This window comes from Giraffa tippelskirchi, chromosome 10 (assembly GCF_054371585.1).
Source record: "Giraffa tippelskirchi isolate mGirTip1 chromosome 10, T2T-mGirTip1v1.2.pri, whole genome shotgun sequence".
Classification (NCBI taxonomy): domain Eukaryota; kingdom Metazoa; phylum Chordata; class Mammalia; order Artiodactyla; family Giraffidae; genus Giraffa; species Giraffa tippelskirchi.
Genome location: NC_137284.1, coordinates 82,064,266 through 82,083,876, shown reverse-complemented (window position 1 = coordinate 82,083,876; position 19,611 = coordinate 82,064,266). Strand labels below are relative to the sequence as shown.

The 19,611-nt window shown below is 36.0% G+C and overlaps 1 protein-coding gene across 2 annotated transcripts in view; it reads right to left on the bottom strand.

Annotated features, from left to right (window-relative positions):
- SEMA3D (semaphorin 3D) overlaps positions 1 to 19,611 on the bottom strand; it is a 217,772-nt gene that overhangs the window by 116,838 nt on the left and 81,323 nt on the right. For both annotated transcript variants that reach the window (XM_081536535.1, XM_081536536.1), the window contains one exon: positions 16,718 to 16,908. In XM_081536535.1, coding sequence (XP_081392661.1) covers positions 16,718 to 16,868 — 151 coding nt within the window. In that variant the 5' untranslated portion in view covers positions 16,869 to 16,908. The remainder of the gene's footprint in view (positions 1 to 16,717; positions 16,909 to 19,611) is intronic.

Below are 19,611 nucleotides of genomic sequence, written 5' to 3'. Positions count from 1 at the left end.
TCAGGAAAGATGGGGGCAGAGAGACTATCCAGAAGTTTCTAAAAGATGGTAAGTCCCTGACTTATGGTGGTACTAAGGGGAGGAGGAAGATGTTTAAGGATATTGCATCTCATTTTCTGTCTCAAATGAGAAAAATAAAAGACATCATCATTTGCTTTATTTTCTTTTACCATAACCAATTTTATTGTGTTTAGTTTCAAACAAATTTGACAAGGAAAAACAGCTGCAAAAATATTGACTAACCTGAAGTATTATCTTTTCAAAATGATTTAATGTTGTGACAATGTTAGCATCAAACCGATTAGAGCATGCTTTACTGATGCTTTGTAGCCAAACTAAATAATTAGATTCAGGCATTACATATGAAAATTTCTCAGGCTGACACATTTTGAAAAGACCTTGGGACAGGGAATGGAACAGGTTCCCTCTTCCCCAAGCAGCTTATCTTTCTTGCATTTCTGCCAAACCAAGCAAATTCACTTTTGTTTCCAAGGGATCATCAACAAAAGCCTAGGAAAAAAAAGTTAAATCCAGAGTCTGTATCTTAACACCTAAAGCTGATATACTCTCAGGATTTCAGGAATCAGATATGGATGCTGGCTCTGCAGGCTGAAAACTCATGCAAATTAAAGACTAATAATTTGGCAATATATTTCCAAGCTTTATTTTTTCTTTCCTTAAACCAGCAAGTCCCAGGCATATGATTTTTTATATTGTCCACAGTTTATAATTCTTTTTAACAGAGACTTCATCTTGTTTCCCCCCTCCCCCCACTTTGGTGGTGGATTGAATGGGTTGCTTCATAAATGCCATTCAGAGGGGGTCTGCTCTGTACTTACTTAACCAGCCCCACCTTTCTGCAGACCTCTAGGTCCTAAATGCATTCTTTGTTCTTCCTACCTAAACCTTTGACCTAAGCCACCATAATCACTCCTTCTGTTCTTTTAGCAGTTCATTTTCCTATCACCTTGTTCTCAGTTTATAATCTCACTCAATTACCCAAGCCCTCAAATTCCCATTCTTGTTCTAGCAACAGATTCTTGAAAAATCTACAGTTGATTAGTTCTGAAATAAACACATTAAAGTTATGATTAATCATTTACTGTACTAGTTTAACTATGGAAATCCTGCACAAGATGGATTTTAATTGAATGATGACACAGACAAGATGTTCATAATCCATGATCAAGAAACCACTACAGAGAAACAGGATGGTTCTGTGGTTCAAAACTCCTATAAAGAGCATAGTATTTTCCTATATTTGTATGCCTGTGCCTGCATGATAAGTTACTTCAATCATATCCGACTCTTAGTGACCTGATGGACTGTAGCCCAGCAGGTTCTTCTGTCCATGGAGTTCTCCAGGCAAGAATACTGGAATGGGTTGCTATGCCCTCATCCAGATGATCTTCCTAACCCAGGGATTGAACCCGCAAGTCTCTTAGATCCCCTGCATTGGCAGGTGGGTTCTTTACCACTAGCACCATCTGGGAAGCCCCTTGTATGTATGTGTGCATTGCTAAAGAGTATATCCAGAGTTCATCAGCATCTCCTGTTAGCTTACCAAAAGGCACAGATAAATTGTATGTCTCCCACATATAGTTAATAACACACTTAAAATAATTTCTCATTTCTAACACAACAAAGTGAGTCTCTACCCTCATAAAACTAGATTTCTGAAGGCAAACAACTGACTCAGCTAAGATCACCAGGTTCTCCGCATATGTTGCAAAAACTCTGCTAACAAGTTCCACTCTTATGGACCTCACACCCTAGTGCAGAGAAAACGCTCATCCACAACAAAAAATGAGAATATGTCTTTTTTTTTTAACTCCTAGTGGCTGGAGCGGAGAAGGCAATGGCACCCCATTCCAGTACTCTTGCCTGGAAACTCCCATGGATGGAGGAGCCTGGTAGGCTGCAGCCCATGGGGTCTCGAAGAGTCAGATATGACTGAGCGACTTCACTTTCACTTTCATGCACTGGAGGAGGAAATGGCAACCCACTCCAGTATTCTTGCCTGGAGAATCCCAGGGATGCAGGAGCCTGGTGGGCTGCCGTCTATGGGGTGGCACAGAGTCGGACATGACTGACGCGACTTAGCAGCAGCAGCAGCAGCAGTGGCTGGAGATCTTATTTTTTTGGCTGCACTACAGGGCATGTACGATCTTAGTTCCCCAAGCAGGGATTGAATCCATGCCCCTTGCATTGGAAGCATAGAGTCTTAACCACTGGACCACCAGGGAAATCTTGAGAATGTACTTGTGACAAAGGACAATGGTACTTACAGTAGTAGATTGTTAAATACTTTTAACAGTAAAATAGAGAGTTTCCTCTCTGTGTCTTCATTAGCAAGCCAAATAACACAGCTCTTGCCAATATGGTGGACAGAGAAACCAAATGGTCTCTGATCACCTTCCAACACTGAAGTTCTGTGGCATTAGAACCAACATTGAACTCTGTTAAAACAGACACATATCAAATAACAAACTTAAATGGACACATATCAAGTGACTCATTCATCTGTTTACTACAGGCCATTGCTCTATTCCCTGGAGCAGGTAGTCTCTAACCTTTGGGAAGAACAGAAATACAGTATAAGGTAATTAGAGCAAAAGGGAGATCTTGATAATGCTGTTTGAATTCTCTATTACCAATTCAATGAGGTTCAGAATGGTTAAGTGGGTTTCACAAAACCAATTTGCTCTTCATGGCAGAATATGGCAGCAATGAACCCCCTGACTCACAGCCACATGCCCCTCTATGTGCTGCTGCTCTATGTGAGGGGAAGGCTAAAGATCTCACAGTTCCCTGCTCCTATTTGAAACAATAGCTTGTTCTGTAAAGAATTCTTTATATCTCCCTGTAGTGTCCCTTCATATAATTGTTCTTTCAGCCTGAAGAAACATTTGACCTGATGTTCTACATTCTTCCTCTTCACCCCAGAAAGGAAAGGAGTGGTCAGTCACGCTGAATCTAACAAATTTAGGATTAGGCAACAAAGACTTCCTCAATGGTCACTATTAAATGAACAAAATCCCAAACCCTTGAAATCCTGCATTTATTGCCAGAAATTCTAAACTGGGTGGAGCTGACAATCTCTGTCTTGAGAAGATTACATGGTTAAAAAATGGCTTCCCACATCCTTTAAAGAACACTTAACAGGAAGCTCTTTTTTTAAAGAAGAAAATCAAAGTTATTAAGGGCAGAATTTCGTGGGGTAAAAATAAAAGCATCTTTGAGCAAAGTCAGTTTCCAGCCAAACTCCTCAGCAGAAAAAACCTACAGCCAAAAATGAATCCAGATCAAAACCCTGTCACCCTGGGGATTTCCTGGTGGTCCATTGGTTAGGACTCGGCACTTGCCAAAAAAAAAAAAAGAATGAAAGAAAGACAAACACACACATACACACAACCCTGTTGCTTTTTCCTACCATTCAGGATATTCAGCACAAAAGCACAAATTCTTACCCTACCCACCCATCTTTTTCCTCAAGGAAATAACCATTATATCGTTAGGGCTATTCTGACGTTTCTTGAACACAATCACATCTCCAGTGTGTTCTCTGCAACACCATCTAAATAAAGAGGTAAAGGAGTTTTCATTCCTGCCTTTTCCATAAATTCAGCTTCTCCCTCTTGACTTCTGAATTCCCTGGGCTTCCATGACTGTCAGTCTCCCAAGACTCCTTCTGTGGAACCCCTTGATTCCATAGTTCCCAGAAATGTTTTGGCTATCAAACCAACCTCACTACCCTCCACCCCCAAAGCCTGTTCTCAGTTTGGGCCAGGAGTTGAGTAAAGAGAGCAAACTGTTCATTCCAAAATGAAAATTAGTCCCTAATTTTGTGACTCACTGAGTCTCTTTGGCCCTCTACGAACCTGTATTTATTTCTCCTGCTTTTGGTCCAAGGCAAGGCAAGAATTCTTTCTTGGATTTAACCTTTGGAAAGAGAGCTCATCTTAAATTGGCCCCACCGGACTTCCAATTGGTTTTCTGAGGCCTGAGACTACATGAAAAGATTTTGGTGACCAAGATAGCTCACCTTCACCTATCAAACATACAGCTTACTCTCTATGTATGAAGCTTAAGTCTCCATAGCTAACTGCTCAAAATATATAAAGAATGTTATTCAAACTTAAAATCTTGACAAAAGACTAAATTATAAGAATATATTACTGTTCTATTTTCCTAGATGAAAAGTCTAACTCTATCTTGCAAAATAATGCAAGTTCAAATCAGAAAGAAAAAGAAATCAAATTCTCATTTGCTCATCTGCAATGGAATGTTGGAAACCATTCTGTTCATTAGGTCTCAGACAGACCATTATCTATATCAGTAATAAATCAGGTGACACCACATAGGGAAACATACACTAGGAACAAGTAAGGTCTATTTTATCATCAGAGATATGTTCTTTCCAGGAAAGGATGTGGAATAGGAATAGGAGGGTGGTAATTTTACACCATCACAGTTTCATCCACATCCATGCTTTTAAATCATAGGTTTATTCTTATTTGGCCAGCTTTCAACAATAGATGCCTTTTATAATCCATCACATGTGAGATTCATAATTTATGATTATGGATCCCTTTTAAATTCTTACTCTGAATAAGAATGAATCGTTTTAAATTCTCAAAAGCTTGGCCATAATAAATTTTCCTACTGACCTATAAAAAAGGTTAACATTATAAATAACTGATACATTTCCAGAAGAACAACGCAATAACAAAATTAACTGTCTCAGGAATACTTGACAGGATAATTCTGGGAAAGATACATTCTAATTTGACAATTATTTTCTTAATTCCCTTTAAGGTATTGAGAATGTCTTCCTCCTCAAATTTCAAGGAATACTTAAAATTGAAACACCATGTCACAAGTGAGCATAAATTTGTTTTCAATTTAGAATGTGAATTTAATTTAAAAAAACTCAAAAACCTTAATACATCACTTATTATTGATTCCAAATAGCAAGACAAATATGACAAGAGCAAATGATTCCTCAAGTTAAGATGCATACAAGTTAATTTACAGAGCAGAGTGATGAGACTAACTTTTAATATTTTACAATATTTTTAAATTACACTAATCAAAGTTAAGCATATATATATATAAATATATATATAAGTAATGTTAAGACGCATATATAAGCCCATCTGTCATCTCCAATTCTCTGTCCATCTCCAATCTAGACTCTATTAACATATTTACTGGTTTATTTTCTATTTATTTTCATATTTACAAATAATATGTATGTACTACTATCTTTTCAATCACTCAGACATTTCCATTGAATTATTGTTTACAGAAACTGAGAATGCTAGATTTCTTAGGCCAACTCTTTCCCTCCAACCAAGTCCCTAACATTATAGAATGTCCATTTTTATGAAAGCTATATTTAATCATTCCATTACTAGTGCAAGGTAAATATTCTTTTCTACTTAGAAAAGCAGCGTTCTTTAATTATCCTTACTTCTTGAACAATATGTTTCTTTTGTTAACAATTTCTCAATTGTGACATTTGCTTTGACTTCCTTAAGATTATGGTCAAATCTTTCCACACCTTCTGAAAACTGTGTCCATAAAATTTTCAAATGAAATTGTCATATGTTTTTATTTCTCTCCAGGAAAACCCACTCCTAGACCCTTTCTTCCTCCTGCTCCAATCTGAACTGTCTGTTCTCTGGCCTGAGTAATACTTTCTGAGACTTTTTTCAACTTCTCTCCTAGTATGACTCCCATCTTTCCTGGATCTCAAGTCTTTATTCTTTATTTTCATATTTTGGTGAGCACATCTCCAGACGTGTCTGTGAATTAATTTTTGAAATTTTCCATATACCCAAAGTTACAGTTTAGAAGTCTCATGCCATCAGTGCCCCAAGATTTTGAATGTCTTCTGTTTTTGCTTTTGTTTCTTTTTCTTTTTCCCTCCTCACTCTGCTATTATAAAATTTAAAATAATTGGCCTGAATATGTCTTTTTTGTTTTTCATTTATTATGCTGGGCGTTCAGCATGACATCTGATCTGAAAATTAATTTCCATTGATTCAGGGAAATGTCCATGTGGTTTTTCATCTAGAACAAACAGATGTCAGTTATCCATGGAACTTTTCTCTAGGATTTGTCCAGAAAGAGTCCTCTCTCTTACCTAAGGAAGATAGTTCTATAGAGATGTGCATGGAATTTGAATCAGAATATGTTTATGGACTTGCAAGAGGGAGATTCAAAATATAGTCATAGAATAATGGCCTCCTTAATTTAAGTGTGCATGCATGCTAAGTCACTTCAGTCCTGTCTGACTCTTTGCATCCCTATGGACTGTAGCCTACCAGGCTCCTATGTCTATGGGATGCTCCAGGCAAGAATACTGGAATGAGTTGCCATTTCCTACTCCAGGGGATCTTCCCAACCCAGGGATCGAACTTGTGTCTTTTACGTCTCCTGTATTGGCAGGCAGGTTCTTTACCACTAGCGCTACCTGGGAAGCCCCCCTTAATTCATGCAGTAGAGCATAAACAATGAAATAAGCTTTTCCATTTACAGTTTCCTATAAACCGTTTTCTCATAAAGTGTTAGTTCTCCACTGATGATTTCAAAACAGACACCTAAAACCCCACTGCCTCTCCCAAGTCATAGTTCAGAATTTCCAATAGCTAGCTTGATATTGTCATTTTCCCTTCAGCCACCTCATCCTACCAATTATAATGACTTTAATGACATGACTGAGTTCTCAGGCTCAGGATAACAGAATCGTTTTTAGTTCTTCTTCCTTATTCCCTTACTCCTTCATTCCCCTATTTAAATAACTGGTACCTCTAAATCTATTGCATTTCCCTCACATCAACATCCAGGTAAACTTAAAGCCTTATAGATTTTCTCATGTAAGTCTTCCATTCTTCTTCCTCAAACATTTATTCGTATTGTCAGCTAGGCAAACAGCCACATTGCTACTTCTCAAAATCGTTGTAACAGGTTCCTAAACAACCTTGGTCCCTGCTCCCATCCCTCTCCAATCCCTCTCCAATCCACATGAAGTTATCTGTTTTTTCCCCTAATTAGAATTGTTAGAATTTCATGATCAAATTATCTAATGCCAACAAAGAGTTAAATTCAATAAACTAAATTTCTTCCAATTTTCCAAGTTCAATTTCACACCCAACCTCCTTCGAAATTCTTTTAAGTGTTTTGATTTATCTACCATAATATTATGGCATCAATCTTTTTGCAGTTATTTCATCCTTTAAAAAGACTGGAAGCTCTTGCGGATAAAAATAAGTCTAAATCATCACTGCAATTCATCACCTCTTTTTCACATAAGAAGTCTAATAAACATTTAACTGATTTTTTCAAAGGAGTGATTCTTGTTTGTGTTGGTTTTTCTACCTTCCATTTAAATCAGAATTTATTGCAAGCTTATTAATAATTCAGAGAGGTTAATGTGCCATTTGGAGACCCCACTGTGGCTCTATGCTCTCTAATCATGAGAGATTCCTGTTGTGACATCCAAGTACTCCTGTTTGTGTGTGTGTCAAGGGGTGGTGTCAGAAATAAGGCATTGTAAAGCAGTGCTTCTCAGAATTAACATGCATTCAAATTATCTCAGATTCCTGCTAAAATAATGGATTCTCACTGAGGCATCTGAGAGAGGCCCTAAGATTCTGCATTTCTAACAAGTTCCTCATTTATGCTGGTACTAGAGGTCCTTACACTGCAGCTGGAGTAGAAACACTAAAGAAAACCATGGGCCCAATTGCCCTGATGTGCTGGACTCTTTCTTTCTCCCCCACACTAGAGTTTCTCTCAAACCCTTAAATGATGGTGTGTTAATTTACACAAAATAGTCAAATTATTATTTTCCCTCTATAATACTACAGTGTTAGAATAAGTTAGGGATGAACAGATTTGACCAATGTGATTAACTTACAACTAGCTTAATTGCTATAAGTGATAAATGACCTACTTAGTTTCAACCAATGACATATAAAACTTTTTCCCCTCAGTTTTCTCATACAAAGAAGAAAAGTAATCTATTTAATATCCATTAACCTGGAAGGAAAATGTATTGACTTAAGTGAATTTCCTATTATTTGTGGCAAAAGAAATTATATCCACAATGCCTAAATATAATTATATTTTTAAAGGCCTTGAATTTTCTTCACATTTTACTTCAATTAATTCAATAATATATTTGGTTTCTCTCTGAAGCCTATCATAATATCCATTTTGTGCTTTATTACATGCAAGGAGCTTCTCCTCTAGTATTTAATTTGATCCTTAAGGAGAACCAGAAGGATTATCAATAATTTTCAGATGAGAAAACCTAGACTCAGAAAGAGCAAACTATTTTAATGGTGTAAGAACAGTACATGCCAAAGAGAGAGTTAAAACATATCTAGGTATTCTAACTCCAAGCCCTATCACCCACTACAGCTATATTTTATATTTTAAGATCAATGAGTACAGTTCTATCACTTCCTCCACTTCACCATTCCATTGGGATTACTGAAATATTTGTCTTATTTTCTAGACTGTGTCTGGCTCACTGTGGCTTTAGTGAAATAAACCTCTTTATGAGTATCTTTCTAAGTAAAAAGCACTTTAGTTTTAATTTATGCCTCTTTTGAATTAATAGGATTAAAATAGCATGTTTAAAGGACTCTTAGAAAAATGCAAAAGGCATATTACAAGTTCTTGAGAGGCATTCATCAAATTTTGTTAAAAAGACCCAATGACATTCATTTTTAAAATATCCATAAATTTATATTTTACACATATATTGAAAGACCCTCACTGTAAGAAGCCCTTAATAAGACCTAAGGAATTAGAGCCAAATTTTAGGTAAACGAAGTCACACAAAAAGCAATTGCATATAAAAATTTTTATCTCCTCAATAATTTATAGATAGTAAACCTACTATTTAAAAGAAAAAAAAATCTACTTTAACCAAAAAAATCAGGTTGACTGGGTTTAATACCAGAAAAATTTGCCTTTACTTAAGTTATACTCTTATAAGTTCTTTCCATATTTATGCATAACCAGGACACAATCAAAGTGTCTCATAATATAGCTCTCCTTCACCCCACCCTGCTGGGGGTGGGGGTGACACTGCTGACTGCACAGACTTCAGTGACTCCCATATGTTTTTAATTCCAGAACACTTTTTATATGATATCTTTGGTATGGTGATATTAGTAACTTCTACCACTCTGTGAACCTCTACAGATCAATTACGTTTAGAAGAGTGCTTTACATATATTGTTAAATAGATTTTGTGTGTGTGTGCTCAGTAGTGCCTGACTCTTTGCGACCCATTGGACTGTAGCCTGCCAGGCTCCTCTGTCTATGGGATTTCCCAGGCAAGAATACTGGAGTGGGTTGCCATTTCCTACTCCAGAAAATAGATTTTAATTATTACTAAAGAAATTTTTTGGATACAGGCAAGTTTTAACACAGACATTATTGAAATGAAATGCAGGAGACAGATCAGTTTTTTAATTATCTACTTATGTGGCTCTGATGTTATCATTTAATCTTTTTGAATATTTCCAAATCCTTACATATAAATTTTCTAAACATATGTAGTACTTACAACCTGTATCATCATATCAAACTGAATATATTTTCATATCTATTTAATCTCTCTTTCCACCTAGACAACAGTTGACACTGATAATGAATCAGATAATAGTTTATTATGCAAAATAAGCCACTTTTATTAACTTATGTTCTAAAAGGAGCCTGATTTCAGAGGAAAAAATTGAGTCTTATCATTATTTTCTTCAATAGGGTATGGATTATCCCATATCACTCCTGAATCATTAATTATTCCTCACCTAGATTATTTCAATTAACACAAAAATATGTTATTGTTTTACTCATAAAAGAAAAAAAAAAGTCTGTTGATCTCATTGTCCTTTCAGCTACTACTGCCCATGTCTCCATCATAGGAAAACTCCTTGAAAGAATTATCTACACTTATCTCCAGTTCCTGAGCCCACACTCCAGAATGTATCCTTGTGCTCTGGCTCCCATACTTGAAGATACTACGCTTATCAAGGTCAACAATAGACTTTTGTTGTTAAATTTAATGTTAATTTTTACTTATCTTTCATGACAGAGCTAAACAAAGCACTGCTGATAAGTCCTCTTCTTACTTTCTTCATATAATTTCCTCTACACCACAACTTCTGATTTTGCTCCTCCACACCTGAGCACTTCTTTTAGTTCATGTTGATGCTCATTCCTCCTTTCTCTAATTCCCTGACTTAAGGAATTAAAATTTATATATGCTAACTGCCAAATTCATATCTCCAATTGACATGCCCATAACTCCAGAAATTATATACTCAAATGCTTTCTTGGCATTTCACTTAGATATCTAATCGACTTCTCAAACAAATATGTCCACTTGATCTTCCCACACAGCAGTCTTTCACAATCTCCGCCATCTCAATTAATTTTAACCCCATCCTTAGATCAAAAAACAAACACACACCATGGGGTTAGGCTTGACTTTTCTCTTATTTCACATCCACCCCATCCAACCCATCATTCACTTTCAATCCATCAACAAACCATATTGGCTCTACCTTCCCATCTTCTTCTACCTCCACAGAAGGAGACTGACTCACAGACCATCGTTTCCCACCTGGATTATTACAATCCTCTCAGACTTAGCTCCCTAGTTCCCTGATCTCCCCTTTTTATTGCACACAATACAGAAGTCAGAGTGATCCTATAATAACGAAAGTCAGATCCTGTCACCTCTGTGTTCAAAATTCTCCAGGGGACTCCCATAACATTCAGACTAAAAGCCAATGTTTTAACAATGGCAACAGTGAAAGAATCTGATCCTCCTTCCCTCCTATTAACTCTGATTTAATCATTTTTCTTATTTCTCCCATTCCATCTCTTTTTAGCCATACAGTCAGTTATTATTTTTTGTGAAACATTATTATCTGGCTAGGTATTAACAGTTGTTCCTTTAACTGTCTTCTTTAGGATCCTTGAATGTGCCAGACAAAAGCCCAGTCCCACACATAGCCTTGGTTTAGAGAAAATATGTCTGGGAAAACAAGTGAGTTCATTAGAAATTAAAGTATCAATGACTTGCTCCACAGGGGGAAAAAATATATACATATATATATGGTGATTCTTCCTATAAGATTGATTATGCTTGTTCGCTATGTACTTAAGGGGAGATATTCAGAGCAAATCATTGATTTGACAACAAAAATGTCCACTTTCAAAAGGAGCTCCAGAATGATTTTATGATTCCTTTTAGCCCACTCTGAAGGTTACCAACCACTCAAAGACACTCTTCTTATCAAGGTCAATAATGATCCAAAGGCTTGTTAACTACTAGAATATGATGAAGATAAAAATACTGGAAAGTACCTTCAATAAATTCACAATCTGTGGGTGGTACTGGACTGAGAGAAACTAACTCTAGTAGAAAATCTCTGAGAATAAACAGAGGCAATTTTAATATATGCTGTAAATCCCCAGGAGGAAACTATGTAATATTTTTCAAAATTGTTTACACAGGGACATCTGTGGTCTAGGAACAACCATTAATACCTAGCAAGATAATAATGATTTACAAAAAATAATAACTGACAGCTAAATGCTTACTATGTCAAACACTGTTTTTCATGCTTTACATGAATCAAGATACCTTCACAATAACCTTATTAAATACATTAATGCATTTAGAAAACTGCAATACAGAAAATAAACATCCAAATATCTCACAGACCTAAGACCTAAGCAGTTTGGCTTCAGAATCTGCCTTCTTCATTGCTATACTCAATCGAGATGAACAGAATCAATATTAGACTTAGTCAAATCAAGGACAGAGAAGGCAATGGCAACCCACTCCAGTACTCTTGCCTGGAAAATCCCATGGAGAGGGGAGCCTAGTAGACTACAGTCCATGGGGTCGTGAAGAGTCGAACACGACTGAGAGACTTCACTTTCACGCATTGGAGAAGGAAATGGTAACCCACTCCAGTGTTCTTGCCTGGAGAATCCCAGGGATGGCAGAGCCTGGTGGGCTGCCGTCTATGGGGTCGGACAGAGTCGGACACTACTGAAGTGACTTAGCAGCAGCAGCAGCAAATCAAGGAAGTTAGATGCCTCAAATTGTTATCTCTACTTGAGACATGCTACATTTCACAGTTAAACACTTCTTTGCAAATAATAAAAAACACATAGACTTATCCATTAATTCCTCAGAAAAGTCAACAAAATTACTATTCTATCAAATACACTAATGTTTATTTATATAATAGCAGATGAAAATTTTAAAGGTGACTTCAAGCTTTTTTTCTACAGAAATACTTATAAGTTTTGGAGAAGCCAAAAATAATTAGTACTCTCAGTAGTTACTGAAAAGAGCATACTGCCAAAGATGTAATAATGAAACCTTGTTTTCTTCTTCTTTTATATATCTTGATATTTCTATTTCTGAACAAGCAATATCTCTCTCAAGGGCATAAAGTGGCAAGAACATGGGCCTGAACTAGAGAGATGGAAACACACAACTTAGTTCTTTCACTTAACAGCTTCATGCTTTAGGGCAAGGCCTTCAAGCTCTGACCTCATGTTTTCTTATCTATAAAATGGGTATAAAAACAAGGTTCTTCATAGTGTCCTAAAACTTAGACATGATAAAGTCTAACTAGGGTCCTGGATTCAGTCTTTTGCTTTATATCCTGGATGGCACATCCCATGATTTGAAATAACCTTCACTTGTTTGTTTACCTGTTTATTGTTTGCCTTCCTATCTGGAAAAGAAATTCAAAGGAGACAGCAGCTTTTCCTTTTCCAAAGCTTTTGTACATTCTCTCTTTAGCTGTATTACCTATCTCATCTTTAGGAGTTTTCCAAACACGACTGCAGATACTACTGATTCCTGGGTACGAATATCCTTAACTTGTATAAGTTTCTTCATCAGGAGTACAATATAGAAAATGTTTATACTAATTCCAAGATTGAAGTTAGTCATTTTTCAAAAATTATATCTACTACATCTGTAGTATAAAGTATACAAGTGACTGTGAGAAGCCCACCTTGTAAGGCCATATATGTACATATATTTTATCCTTATAACACAAAATACAGAAACCCAGATCATCCTGACCTCCAGGTTCCTTACTACTCTAGAAACTGATTTAACATGCATAAATGTGTAAGAATTCAAAATATTCAACTGAAAGGGAATCTCTCTACACAACAAAAGAACCAAACAAGCTCCTGTGGATTCAGAGGTTCAAAACTAAGTCTATCAAAGGGCATTCTTTGGATAAAGTGGTTATTATATTTCTGTTGACCTTTAAGAAATCCCGCAAAATAATCTTGCAGCTGTTCAAAGTAGCTAACTCTACTGATATGGGCTGTGTCTCCGGTCTGCACATAAGGAAGCTTGAGTTATGGAAAGTAAAGCTGATTTTGTGCTCATAAAAATGAATAAGTTTTGAAAATTACAATCAACTTTTCATTTGGACTGAATTTTCTAGCCTCATATCCTGGAAGTGAATAACTAACAGCAGCCACAGGGCACTATTGGAGGGTGGTGGAGGAAGGAGGTGCGGGGGAGAGGGAGTGTGTGTGTGTAACGTGGGTGAGTTCAGAGATTTTTAAAATTCCTTCACTGCATTCAATCTTTGCTACTGTTTTTGAAATGCAGATAACCTACTTGTAAATAAATACCTAAAAAATATAACATTTGAAAAGTTTACTAAATATAAGAACCATAAACTGAAGAGTTCTTATTGCATTGAATCCAACGTTTATACCAGTTCTTTTATATAAGTACTAGGTGCTGGCAGAAGTGAGAATATATAGAATATATAGAGAGATAAATAAAACAAGATTTTAAACTCTTACACGCTTTTGTACTTCATATTCCAAGTACAAAAACAGATTCAGCTTCCCAAAACCTTCTTATTAAGAATAAGCTAGTTAGTAGCAGCTACCTAAAATTAATGTTTTTAATTCTTTTTAATTTTTAGGACCTGATCCATTATTTTCAAATGATCAAGTTATCACATTTGAGTTAACATTTTACAATTAATCATATAAAATTTTGATTATGACTACAAATGACAAGCTTGACTTCCTGTAAAACTATCAGAGGGGATGAAATCCCACAAGTCTGTAAATCTCATTTGGCCCCTGAGTAATCTCAAATGGAGACTGTGGTCTTCTTAAACCCCATTTGATTTTGACAACTGAAATCATACAATCAGTCAGGTAGGTAAGTGCCTCAGGGAAGAACAGCTCTTGTTCAGGGTGTGAGAAATATGAATAGGTACACAGGATCCCTGCAGCATGGGGCTGACTCAGGAGTTGAGCCACCAACTAATTTGAGACCTTAATTTCTTAATTTCTCAGTACCTTGGTATCCTTATTTATACAAAGATGGTAATAATCTCTACCTCCCAGGGTAGTGATGAGGATAACATAATTCACACACAGTCCTTATTCCAATGCTTTGCTCATGAGGAATCCCAGAGAGTAATCATTAACTATTATTAAAGTTTCTTTCCAAGGCTATTTTGCATGTTTATATTCATCAATACAATGCTCTGGCATTGTTCACTATATCACAGAAACCAGGTATTATTTTCTTTTTTTCCCTTCAATCTATTTTCAAACTTTCTATTTTTTTTAACTGTTTTATTTTTAATATTTGTTTTCTGTTCTATGAAGAAGTGAAGTGAAAGCTGCTCAGTCGTGACTGATTCTTTGCAACCCCAGGGACTGTAGTCCACAGAATTCTCCAGACCAGAATACTGGAGTAGGTAGTCTTTCCCTTCTCCAGGGGATATTCCCAACCCAGAGATCAAACCCAGGTCTCCCACATTGCAAGCGGATTCTTTACTGGCTGAGCCACAAGGGAAGCCCAAGAATACCGGAGTGGGTAGCCGATCTCTTCTCCAGCGGATCCTCCCAACCCAGGAATTGAACCGGGATCTCCTGCATTGCAGGAGGATTCTTTACCAACTTAGCTATCAGGGAACTTAAGGTAAATGTAGAGGCATTTGCCTTAAAAACAGGCAAACAAATCGGACACGTGCAATATGATGGGTTGTGAAAAGCCCATATCCGTATCCCTATTAGGATAGAAAACATTTCCATAATTTAAGGAAGTTTCCTCTCGCATTCCTTTCCATTTGATCATCCCTCAACCATGCAAAAGCATTGTCTTGATTTTTTTTAAAACTATAGGTTAGTTTTACCCGTTCTAGCAATTTGAGAAGAATGTAAAAACTCAAAGACAATGATGCTACCTTAACTCTTTTGTTCATGAGATATAAATTCAAAACAAATACCAACATATGAAATGTGTAATGGATGTAATAAAATAATTCCACTTATGCTTACATTAAACATCAAATTAGCTTTTATTATTGATATTTAATTTGAGCTGAAAAGTTATCTTTTAAAAGATTATTTAAAAGATTACCTTTTAATCTTTAAGATAAAAAGTTATCTTAAAGATTAAAACTGCCAGCATTATTTTTACCTGCCAAGTTCAAAATAAAGGAGTCTGAATCCCCTATCTTTCTCCCATTAGTTAAGGTATTAAAGAAGCCAAGGGGATACCAGGAAAAAAAATCTTCAAGCATGAAATCTGGCACATCCTCTCTTTCTCTCTCTCTTTCTCTCTCTCTCTCTCTCTCTATATATATATTTATATATTACACTTACATATAAACATGATAGTTAAATACTAGCATATAAACTTTGCTTTTAAATGTTTAAGTTAATATAAAAGCGATTAGATTTCACTTCTGAAATGTTTCCTCATCTGTTTTACACTCCTTTCACAGTTCTTAAACAATAAAACATGTATATGCTTGAGATATTCAAGATATGTTAGTTTGTTAGTATTTTGAAGATATCTTACTGTTTTTAAAAAAATGCCAAGGATAAGCTAATTAGTAGCAGCTGTATGGAATTAACCATTTTTCTATTTTTAGGGTGTTGGGTTGCTCAATGCAGGCCTAGGAGGCCTCTACTTGCCCAGCTTCAAGACCAAAGAGAGTCCAGGGTCAGCGACAGAAATATCAGTGGTTTAACAGAAGGGAAGCTTACATGTCTGAAGCAAGATCTTGGAGCAACACCCCACAGAGGTTATGACTGACCCCAAGGCAGAACATGGCAGCAGGCTTCACTCCCAGAGGCCCGGTGCGGGGGGCAGGGCGATGTTACCATTTATAGAAAGAATTGACAGCAGGTTGGCTCATCAGTTACCGGGGAAATCAGCAGAGACCTGTTCCTCCACTTTGATAGGCTATCTTGGTGGCTAAAGTTAGAACAATCATTAGCTGGAGCCTAAGTAAGCATGTAGGAAATTCTGTCAAATGTAGGTGAAGCAGGTACTGGTTGAGGAGACTTACAGAGCAAGAGAAAAACCATCCTGAGTGGCCTGACCATATGTAGAGATTGATTTGTTTTAATACAAGCTGACTGCAACTTGAGGACAAAAATTTCCTAATTATGCTAATCAATAGTTAATACTTGTAAATAATGAACTGAAAAGTATACATGGACAGTTTTTACATCTATTTTCTTCACCAAGAAAAATAAATAATTGGGCTTTGTGTTCTATAATAATTTTATTATTAACTGATTACAAACATTTTACTGAACTCAGCATGCATTTCTAAATAAAAGAGATGCTGAAAAATACTGACACATTTACCTTTGTAGGTTAGCTTGAGTCTTGGAATATTTTGCTTAGAAGTTCCAATGACTGGAAGAAACAGCATGGTCATGCTTATCATCATCAAGGCATGAAAAAGGTGAAAACTGCGGCTTCTGGACTTTGGTCTCTCATCTTTAGTAACAATCATGATGAAAACAATGTTCTCTTTCAGACAGTGTTAACTGAATCTAAAAAGAAGAAAAAAACTATTAATATAGCAGTTTGCAGATTTCTCTATACTTAGTAAATCATAATTTTCTGAATGTATGTTTTTTAAAAAACTAATTTCTCCTTCTCTCTTGTTCTGCTCTTACAAATTGTTGCAGGGGGAATGAATCAGAACTGAGTAATAAAAGTGTAATAAATAAACGTCTGGCTTTATTCAGACATGGAGATGAGTGCAAAACAAAAATTCAGCTACTTAGGTTAATTAGCATCTCTTCTTCTACTAAAGTGTTTGTCTTGTTTTATGCAAATATAGGAGGAACCAATTCTTTCTGTATCTTGATGGATTTGTGATCAGAGAAGAATACTAGTAGAAGCCTACTCTTGCCTCATACCATCCTCAAAGAAAAAGATCCTCAAGTAAAATTGAATAAAAGCTATCATTTTGACAGAGTTCTTTTGTTTCTGACCAAAAAATATTTTCAAGTTTACCTATAATTGGGACAATTAAACATGATCTGGTCAGGGCCACCAGTACAGATTTTAGACCTGGAACAAGGCAATCTTACCTGCAACCTACATTACTCCACACAGGGTGGCACTGAATATAAAATACTGTAGAAGAAAAGAATTTATAAGAGCACATAGTCATTAAGTAGGTTGCCACAATCAAGCTGCCTTGGTTATCTTTAAGACATGGAATAAATCAAAACTCACATATTTCCAACTAAGCCTTGTACTAATAATTATAAATAATATTCATTGAGCAATTTACATGAACCAGGTACTTTTTAAAAAGTGGTGTAAAAATCTAATGCTAGCGTTCATTGTTTGTTTTTTTTTACCTTATACAAGGATCCATATTTATTTAATTGCATTGAGCAGCTTCAGCTGCATGCACCAAATTCTGATAAATTCCCTTTTCATTTTTATTCTGTTACAAATATTTTCTAATTTTCCTTGTTACGGCTTTTCAAATATATCCATCATTTAAAAGTGGACATTTAATTTCCAAATACATGGAGCTTTTAAAGTACCTTTGATATTATTCTCTCATTTTGATATTAATTTCTCATTGAAATGCTTTCTTCTCTACAATCACCCTCTGTGTTTTTTAAGTCTTCTAACTTTAGTGAGGCTTTAAATGGCTAAGTCAAATATCTCCTTGGTAAATGTCACATTACAGTTGAAAATAAGTGGGTAATTTTCAAATATCTTTTGATACTGATTTCTAACATAATTCCACAGTAATAAAAGAACAGACTCTATATGATTTCAATACCTTTAAACCATGAAATTTTTGCACCTTCTTTTATGTTCTTGGATATGTTCCAGTGTCTCCTAGTTTATACTCTATGGGAACTAGGACAAAATTTGTATCCTACTATTTTGTGAAAATGGTATAATTCTTAATTACGTTGAATTGGTTCATGGTGCTTTTCACATCTACTACATACTTCTACTTTTCTGTATATTCATTCTATGAATTTTTGTGAGTATGATATTGAAACTCCAACTAAAAATCTTAATTTATCTACTTAAAAAATAATTGTAATATATAGTGTAACTATATGTAACTTTGTTCTGTATTTTCCAAGTCTCCTATAATGTGTTATCTTACTTTCATAATTTAGAAAATAAAAAAGAAAGAGAAGAAAAAATCTGGTTTACATAAATTAAATGGCCTAATGCTGATAAATTAATTAAACAAGTATGTCATTAGATAGAGGTTTCTCTAATGCCATGATAGCCTATCTAATCGAACAAAGTCTAAGCCTGTAAATGCCTCAAAAGTACAAATTTAGAACACTAAGAACAACAAATCAAACAGTTAACGAGGCTTTAAGGTATAGACAATCAAATAATCTTCCCTGTTTTGTTAATTTTCTTTGTAAGTCTTTCCCCTAATATCCATCTATCAGTGGAGTGCTCCTAACCACTTTCAGTTTCAGTTCAGTTCAGTTGCTCAGTTGAGTCAGGCTCTTTGTGACCCCATGGACTGCAGCACGCCAGGCTTCCATCTCCATCACCAAATGCCGGAGCTTGCTCAAACTCATGTCCATTGAGTTGCTGATGCTATCCAACCATCTCCTCTGTCCCACCTTCAATCGTTTCCAGCATCGGTGTCTTTTCTAATGAGTCAGTTCACCAGGTGGCCAAAGTACTGGAGCTTCAGCTTTAGCATCAGTCCTTCCAAGAATATTTAGGGCTCCTTTCCTTTAGGAGTGACTAGTTTGATCTCCCTGCAGTCCAAGGGAATCTCAACAGTCTTCTCCAACACCACAGTTCAAAAGCATCAATTCTTCAGCGCTAAATTTTCTTTATGGTCTAACTCTCATATCCATGCATGACTACTGGAAAAACCATAGCTTTGACTAGATGGACGTTTGTTGGAAAATTAACCTCTGCTTTTTAATGTGCTGTCTAGGTGTGTCACAGCTTTTCTTCCAAGAAGCAAGTATATTTTAATTTCATGGCTGCAGTCACCATCTGCAATGATTTTGGAGCCCAAGAAAATAAAATCTCTCACTGTTTCCCCATCTATTTGCCATGCAGTGGTGGGACCAGATGCCATGATCTTAGTTTCTTGAATGTTGACTTTTAACCCAGCATTTTCACTTTCCTCTTTCACCTTCATTAAGAGACTCTTTAGTTCCTTCTTGCTTTCTGCCATAAGGATGGTGTCATCTGCATATCTGAGGTTTATTGATATTTCTCCCAGCAAT